The sequence below is a fragment of the Rhipicephalus sanguineus genome, chromosome 1 (assembly GCF_013339695.2).
Source record: "Rhipicephalus sanguineus isolate Rsan-2018 chromosome 1, BIME_Rsan_1.4, whole genome shotgun sequence".
Classification (NCBI taxonomy): Eukaryota; Metazoa; Arthropoda; class Arachnida; order Ixodida; family Ixodidae; genus Rhipicephalus; species Rhipicephalus sanguineus.
Genome location: NC_051176.1, coordinates 104,946,193 through 104,954,345, shown reverse-complemented (window position 1 = coordinate 104,954,345; position 8,153 = coordinate 104,946,193). Strand labels below are relative to the sequence as shown.

Below are 8,153 nucleotides of genomic sequence, written 5' to 3'. Positions count from 1 at the left end.
TAAATCTTCTACTTTGTCTCGCAGTTGGTTCGTCCTCTGTGGCGAAGCTCTCACAAACGTACAGGTTGAGGATACAGTTCCCAAACAGTTGCGGATGCTGGGGAGTTTGCATGCGTGAAGCAGAGCAAGGTTCAACGAGTGGGCGCTACAATGCACGTACAACGCTTTGGGCGCTGTTTGACGAATGAAGGCTTGAACACCGTTAAGGTGGCCGCTCATTGATGCCGCGCCGTCGTATCCTTGCCCGCAAAGTAGGTTCAGGTCAAAGCCATGACCTCTAAGGCTGTTCAGGATTGTGCTCGCCAGCGCCTTGCCAGTGAGATCGTACACGGGAACGAAATCTACAAAATCTTCTTTAAGTATGGGCACTCCCGACGTGTCGTGTCCAACGTACCTTACACATAGGGAAATGTGGGCGGTGCGAGATATATCAGTGGCCTCGTCAGCTAGAACTGAAAAACACGAACCTGAGTTGACGTTTTCAACTATCTTTCTTTGTATGATTTTACCACAGAGGGTGATCAACTCATTTTGAATTTTTGGGCTCGTGTACAGCGATTTCGCCGGAGATGTTTCCATGTGAGCTCTCAAGGCGGCATCTCCACATTTTGCTCTCATCCTAAGCAGTGCGCGGAAATTTCCATCATTTTTCAATGGCAGCACTTCAGACATATTTATCGGACCAGAGTCGTCTGTGCCGCGAAGCGGTACTTCTTGCCTGCCACAGAAAAGGATTGTTTCTATTATTGGCAGCAAGTTCTTGCGGTTTTCTTCCGCCTGCTTTTTAAGACCGTGGTCAAGTTGTGTTAAGATGTCATGCTGTGAGCGGGACCGGACTGCTAAAAAGTTCTCCGATAGCGTTGTTGACATGGCGTGATAACTGCTGGATGCGTGGCTCTTAAAGGCGTCCATGGCTTTCTTGTAATTGGTGAACTCCTTAGTTACAAAACAGCCCAAGCGCTGGTGCTCCCCTTTTCCTGCACACTCGCTTGCGAAGACTACGCAATATTTGCATAATGCTCCTTGAAGCTTCTCTGAATAAACAAGCCATGGGTAACGATCTACCCAGTGAGGTTGGAACTTCAGATTCCTTTTCCCTGTGGCTGGATAATCATAGTTAGCCGGAGGGGTCCACGGATTGAGCAGCAGCTTCTCCGTCGTCTCTGGATCATTTACATTATTGCTTTTCGAGACAAACAGTCCCAAGTCCAAAATATTCGCACTCGTCGCACAGAGGGGAGGCGAACCAGAATGTGTAGGTGCCATGCCACTCACCTTCCTTGGGCATTGCCCAGTGGTAAAGGCGTCACTTTGCCCAGCGTTGACTGTAGAACAAAGGTCACTTGGAGTTGCACTGCGGCCACCATCATTTTCCGGCGGCGCATGGGTGTCCTGCTTGTGTTCGTTCTCAGGTGATTCACATAAACCGGTGCATTCTCCTGAGTCGCTACAGAAGTTCCGACGCGCTTGGCTTTCCACCAGTGCTGAGGAGGGCGAAGTTTTATCCTTCGAAGGAGGCGGTTCTTCTCCGTCCGCTTCATCGGTTCGAACTTTCTTGAAGTAAGACGCAAGACTCCTTTGCTTCGTTGTTGCAGAGTGTCTTTTCATTTTGCTGCCGCAATCCTGTGCACGCACACAGAAGTGGCCAGTGGCTCCAAAAAGACGTTTGCGACTGCTTCGACTGCCTGGCGTGAACGGCGGGCGATGTTTTCTTCCTCTCTTATCCACTTTACAGTGGCTAGAATGTAGAAGTGTGATGAACGCGCCGGCTCCCGCGTGGCGCATGTGTTTTCTGAACGCCGCTACAGCTGGTGTGCATGCAGGACCATTATTGTACTCCCGCTGCAGCAAACTGGATTAACGCTACTAAAGACCTTTTCACAGAAGACTCCATGGGCACTCCATACTCCCCTTAATATACGTGAACCCCCCAAGAATGCACTGCCGAGACATTTGCACTCCCGTGGTACAGTCCAGAAAGCAGGTGTTGCTCCGTTCCTGTGAAAAAGTCACCTTTTCACAGACGGCTCCCTGGGCGCCTGCATAATTCTCTCTGGGCTGCGCTAATTAAATAGCCGTGACCCCCCAAAAATGCACTTTGTAGGCTGTGACGTCAGCCTCTGTACTCCTGCGCGCAGCCCAGCTTGGCGGCGTTTTTTCTCTCCTGTGAAAGTTGACCGCTGGTGCCGGATTGTGTGCCGGCTGTATCCTCGCTTTGTGTGCTTTGTAGGGAGGCGCATATACCTTGTGTGTACAGAAGAGGTAGATTTCCTTGCGTGTGGTTAAGGTTGTTCGAAGTTGCTCGGATATGCCAGTCTTTCAGTAGATGTCATCTTCGATGATTCGTTTCGGTGGCGAAGACTACAGTTTGAGAAAAGTTTACCCTGCAGCCTGCGTCCTCGGAATGCGCCGCTGAGTTTTTCCGCTTAGGGGTTTCGTTCCCTGGCAAATTTGCGCACGTCGTGTTGGTGTTGCCGTTGCTGTCGAACTGTTTACTTTCACAGAAGGAGACGCGCTTTTCGTAGAAACCCAAAGCCGACACGTGCGGTCCGCACAGACGGATAACTTCTCCAGCGGCAATGCACAAGGAAAGCATCTGGAATCAATAAAGGAGCTGCTACGGGGTGAAAGACGAAAAAGAAAAGACTCGAAGGAACGCGAGGGCGAAGTGCAAAGCTGTACAAATAGGGCAGGTGCGCGTGCGGGGGAGGGAGCGCTGAGGTGTTCTGGTAGGTTTGAAGAAAGGAAGAAGAGGGAAGCAATGCCAGGAAAGTTGCAGTGTAACTTTGGCAGCTGGGGGTCGCTGTGAAGGCGTGTAAATATTTTAGTATCACCCGAAAAGTTAAAGCATCAAAAAAATTTCGGGGGGGGTCAGAACCCCCTCAACCCCCCCCCCAGTTACGGGCCTGTCAACCACTATCAATGAAAATATCAGTAAAAATCACAGCTCGATGGTTACAACAAACAATGTATTCGCGGCGACTAGTGCAACGGGCCGCACCATTTATTATCATACAATAAAGCCACTACAACGCAGCTGGTTTTACTGGACGACCCTGCGCTTCGCCTGCGCGGCAGGTCCAATGAGCAGCTTCCAAAATGAAGCCGTATGCTTGTGTCACAGCAGCAACCAAAGCTGCAGGTTTTCTTTCCACCTCATTCACCGTTTTTCGAGGACTTTGAACTTCGCTTCTGAAAGAAAACAAAGAATGTGACGTCGCCGGAATCGTGAACATTACTGCGCCCTTTAACAGCCGGGTACCTCACCAAGCCGTTTGGAATAGGCGTCCAACTTGTATGCTGCTTGTTCCAATTTAGTAACGCTGTCCTCCACTTGGTCAATTTGGTCCAAATATGGTTTTAGGCACCGATCTACAAACGGGAAGACATACACGGTGTTTCAACGATTTTCACGCAGATACACAACTGCGCTTCCTGCGACTCACATTTCTCGTTGAGGTCCTCGAGAGCTTTCGAGATATTGCCAGCAATTTGTTTCATGTCGCTGTACTTCGTTATGGTCACTTTGTTCATTTCTTCTGTCAACCTGTAATCGTCCAGTGTAGCTGCAAAACGCGCGTAAACGATACCGTACTTTAGGCAGGTTTTTACACACGCCAATGTATATATCTTGCCGCATTTTGTATAATATCGCACATATAATGAACACAATCCGGTGTGTTGGAAGATACACCGCATTTGGCCAACCGTAGGTAACATAAACCATCCCGATCAGCTGATTTAGAAAACTCACATGAAAGTTCGGCTTGAATGTACTCTCCCGTCTTTTCAAACATCGTCGCCGCTAGTTCATTTAACTTGGGCGATTCGGTGGCTGTATCCCCAGACTCCATAATCAAGCCCACTGTAGGTAAATCCAATAAATTGCGAATGAAAGGAAAGAAAATGTATGAAGAAACGCCTAGCAGAACGCGCGAACTCGCGCAGCCGCGGTTGTCAACGCTGACACAGTGTTGCCTACCCTTGCTCCAAGTTGGCCGAGATTTGGCTAATTTAAACTACAGTGTTTTCTGCGGGAACAGCATTTTTAAGTGGGTGCTATATAAAGTTATGCGTATTTCGATAAGTATGCACTTATAATAGCTGTTGTGGCTGCTGTGTTGAAAATAATTGGCGCCAAATTTGATTTTGCTTTTTGGTCGTAATGAAGACGCCACATTAACTGAGAAATAAGCGGGTAGATATACGAAGTGCACTTCACACGCATGCATACTATATAGTATATCTGATACCACTGAGTTGTGGCAATGTGTATATTGTAGCGGGGTTGCAGCTATCTCTGTTAGCCAGAAAGAATAGCCAATAGCGGACCAAATTAACGCGTGAAATCGTAGTGAAATGAGGTAGAAAATTGCGTAGGTACTTTAATTCACTTGTCATAAAGCAAACTTGGCCTCCTTAAAGTACGTGTTTAAAAAGAAATGTTTATTTAGAGGAGTTTGTTTTGTACGTAGCAATAAGCCGCAAGCTGAGCTTTACCGGCACGAGCAAAGCTTTTCGCTAGTGGGTGGATTTTACGTATATTTGCGTGGAGCTACAAAAATGAAATTGGCGCTTGTTGCTTGCAATTCGTGTGCCTTTTTCGTTTTTCCTGCCACAGCATTTTTAATTAACCACTTATAGCCTGGATCCTTCTTTTCCCGGAAGAAAAACATTCTAACTGCTGCTAAAAATGTTTTGTATGCGAGCTAACATCCAAAATTTTATTTTCTCCGTCTTCGTCGTTCGCGCTACCCGTTCAATGAATCCAAAGTTACGTCATTTCACTACGCAAAGTGATATTTGTAGCATCCGTGCAAAATGGCACCGCGAGAGATGACACACGGATCCAAACAGACGGTACAAACGCTATATATTGTATGATTGTGCGCATTTGTAGGCTAGATTTAAAAAAGAATCTGGTCTTCTAGCACCAAACAGGGTCTATGTTTGCATGTTTCTGCACTAAACAAATGCAGACTTGACAGGTCTAGTTTTACGGCAGTCTGCAAAGCAGTCATTGCTTCAAAGATGGTGTTTTCAATTTAGGAGCTTGAATAGATGCAGCAACGCGTTTTTTTTTTCTTTTTTTTTTGCCTTCGCCCTCCTTTGAAGTTCAGCCGCCCAAATCTTTAGCTAGCGTGCGCGACTTTTCTGCGCGTCAGCGCCGTATGACGGTGCCAAGTTGAAAACAGGGCGAGGGTTAAGCGCATGTCTACAAAGCGCGCTCAGCAGTGCCCATAGTGTGCTAGGCAGTTCCTTCTTGAGGGCATCACCCCATATCAGCGCACTTCAGACGAAGAGATAGCGTGAGTAGGAGTATAGTTTTTCGCGTATTTTATGTTCCGAAGATGCATGGACGGTTGCAGCAAGCATGCGAGGAAATAGCACGACCCCACACATGCGATCAGCAGAAAAGCGTGGTTCGTCTGAAGTGCGCCGATATGGATATGGTGCGACATCCTCAAAAGGGAATTGCCTAGCAGTCTATAAGGGCACTGCTCAGCGAGCTTTGTAGACATGCGCTTACCCTCGCCCTGTTTTCAACTTGGCACCCTCAACTACTCAACAATGGTCGTGTATAGATTTAACTTTAGCCAAGAACCTGTGTAATGTTATAACCAAAGTGATCTGTGTATATCACCGCAATCACAAAGTTATCGCCACTACCACTGCCACCTGGCACGTGGTGTAGTGGTTATGGCGCTCGACTGCTGACCCGAAGGCCGCATATCGATGGAGGCGAAATGCTAGAAGCCTGTGTACCTATAGATTTAGGTGCACGTTAAAGATGGTCAAAATTTTCGGAACCGTCCACCACTGCGTCCCTCAAACAAAATTTGGGACGGAAAACCAATTGCATAGCACTGCCGAGAATACATGTGCCCTTCTCTAATCCTGTGCGATGAGTTCTACAGCTCCTGTGGCCATCCACGTTCACAGAGTGGAATAGCTGGTTTTTCTTTCCCAACTCTGAAATGGCGACGCTAAGACTGGTTTTTGCCGGATTGCCCCACATGAAGTGAATTAAGTAGGGTACGCACTGCTGGCCTGGTTGGTTCATGTGTACGAATGGAAAACTCGTAATCGGTCTGTGCCCTGTCTCTTTAGCGCTGTTGTTTCACTCTTAACTCGAATTAACATTTCTCTCCGGCGTTCCGACTAATTCTGCGAGCACCTCTGAAAAATCTCACGAACTAGAATGTTCGTAGCAGAACTCTAGATTTCTCCTTTCGGATAGAGTTCATTTACCAACGCACGACGAACGCAGACATACAAATGCCACACTTCGCGAAATAAATTACTTTGTCATATTCATGTTGAAACCGAGATTTGAAGCGTGTAGATGATTTGCGTGCGGAATATGTCAGAACACTAATTATATAATATATATATGGCAGAAAGGAGACCATGATTTTGTTTTTAAAAGAAACGTACCGTTTATTAACGTATGTATAACAAGCACATAGGCATAAAAACGCAACAGGTTATGCTATATATAGACTGTACACGAAGAGCGGCAAGCGCCGGTCGGTCTTAGGCGATTTTACCATTGCCGAGCAGTGGTTTCTTCTCGTCATCTATTTCGTCCTCGTCCCTCCAATGGTTGTCCACGGCAAGTTTGTAGATCCAGACTCCGATAACGGCCCCAAGATGCGGGCCGACCACGGGCACCCAAAACCAATTGTAGGCGCGGAAGGAAAACACGGCGGAGCCCCAGCCACACATGGCCGTGAAGATCCTTGGGGCAAGGTCGCGAGCGGGGTTGAGGGGATTGCCACAGTTGTACGAGAAGGCGTACATGCAGGCGGAGACGGTAAGGCCGACGAGGAGCGGCTGCTGGCCGCGGGGCACTGCCATGTTACGGGTATCCGTGATGGCACAGATACCGAGCAGCAGCACTGCCGTGCTGACAGTTTGATCCAAGAGGCACGTGAGTGTGGACACACCGGGAGCAGGGAAGCAGGAGAACACTGGAGCCGTCGCGTTGATGCCGTACACAGTATCGAGGTTGGCGTCAACCTGCGAAGCAGCGGGCGGCGCCAGAAGAATTAGAGGCGCCGTGATATGAGGCTGAGGAACAAGCATGCAAACGAATCGTAGTGATACATGTAGTAAATATGCATTTAATGACCGGCGACAGAAGGCGCAGCAACAATGAGCTTCTATTATGAAAGTAGACGCAGCACAGACTGCGTATGGATGGGGGCGGGGCAGACAAATGAAATGCACGCAAGGGGGCGTGGTCACGGGTACCGCAACTGTATACCCCACTGTTGAGAGGCGCACGAGGAAAATATGAGCGTAAGAAATGCTGAATATATAGGAGGGGATGCCTTTACGAAATATGTGCACGGAAAGAGGCTAATAAGACGGAATAAGGGAAATAATTCGTGGATGATGCATAAACGAAACAATGGCCATGAGCGATGAAGTCTGCTACCATGCATGCCAAATAACGTTCAACACTAGGTTCGGTGTGAAGTCGAATGGTCCACAGGGCGAGGAAAAACTTACGCTTGAACACAAGACAACGTAAAATGTTCAATCGCGGTTGTTCCAGCTCGGCAATGGATCACTATGTAGTGAAGGCCACTAATTAAGCCGTTCGACCTTGTCGCTGAAGCTCGCTCCTTCAGCTGAATGCTATCGTTGCCTGTTAATAGACTTCATGCTTTTGAAAGACTACGTTCCGTGCGCAGACTAGAAACCTACCTGGGCAAGCGCGTCGGCGTACACCAGGTAAACGAGTCCGGAGGCCAGGAAAGCACCGAGGTACTGCGCGGCGACATAGGCGAGTACGTTACACCAGCCAAGCTTTCCAATGGTGGCCAAGGCGACCGTGACGGCCGGGTTCAGGTGGGCACCGGACACTCCTCCGGCGACCAGTACGCCCAGAAAGACAGCGAGACCCCATCCCAGAGGTCCGGCAGCGAGGCCCACGGAGCCCAGCTGGAAGACAGCTAGCGAGGCGAGGACGCAGTCGCCGACAAGGGTGAGCACGAGAGTGCCCACCATCTCGGCAAGTGCCTGGCGAGCCAGCGGCTTCTCGATACAGCATCCGGACACTCGTCGCCAAGCGCGAGTCACGGCGTTGGGCTTCATGGCTCCTACTTCCTCACTGCTGCTTTCCGCGACCTTACCAGCTCTCA

At 48.8% G+C, this 8,153-nt stretch overlaps 2 protein-coding genes across 3 annotated transcripts; both read right to left on the bottom strand.

Annotated features, from left to right (window-relative positions):
• Positions 1-2,971: 2,971 nt before the first annotated feature.
• On the bottom strand, positions 2,972-3,965 carry LOC119395020 (biogenesis of lysosome-related organelles complex 1 subunit 2). 2 transcript variants are annotated; one of them, XM_037662314.2, is made up of 4 exons: positions 3,755-3,962; positions 3,447-3,566; positions 3,263-3,372; positions 2,972-3,192 (listed from the first exon to the last, which is right to left on the bottom strand). In XM_037662314.2, the coding sequence occupies exons 1-4, from the start codon at positions 3,852-3,854 to the stop codon at positions 3,157-3,159; spliced, it is 366 nt and encodes a 121-aa protein (XP_037518242.1). In that variant the 5' UTR covers positions 3,855-3,962; the 3' UTR covers positions 2,972-3,156. The 2 variants fall into 2 exon arrangements, with proteins under 2 accessions (XP_037518242.1, XP_037518249.1); XM_037662321.2 differs by having other exon boundaries at positions 2,977-3,192; positions 3,268-3,372; positions 3,755-3,965.
• A 2,452-nt stretch (positions 3,966-6,417) lies between these two features.
• Positions 6,418-8,153, bottom strand: LOC119394999 (aquaporin-7). Its single transcript, XM_037662296.2, has 2 exons — positions 7,717-8,153; positions 6,418-7,023 (listed from the first exon to the last, which is right to left on the bottom strand). The coding sequence occupies exons 1-2, from the start codon at positions 8,104-8,106 to the stop codon at positions 6,538-6,540; spliced, it is 876 nt and encodes a 291-aa protein (XP_037518224.1). The 5' UTR covers positions 8,107-8,153; the 3' UTR covers positions 6,418-6,537.

Bases quoted from the DNA above. Each gene is read 5' to 3' on its own strand.
- LOC119395020 (XM_037662314.2), bottom strand. From the start codon at position 3,854: ATGGAGTCTGGGGATACAGCCACCGAATCGCCCAAGTTAAATGAACTA. The intron at 3,567-3,754 runs GTGAGTTTTCTA...CGCGTTTTGCAG, and splicing joins CATTCAAGCCGAACTTTCAT to CTACACTGGACGATTACAGG. The intron at 3,373-3,446 runs GTGAGTCGCAGG...TCCCGTTTGTAG, and splicing joins CGAGGACCTCAACGAGAAAT to ATCGGTGCCTAAAACCATAT.
- LOC119394999 (XM_037662296.2), bottom strand. From the start codon at position 8,106: ATGAAGCCCAACGCCGTGACTCGCGCTTGGCGACGAGTGTCCGGATGC. The intron at 7,024-7,716 runs GTAGGTTTCTAG...GCTGCTTCGCAG, and splicing joins ACGCCGACGCGCTTGCCCAG to GTTGACGCCAACCTCGATAC.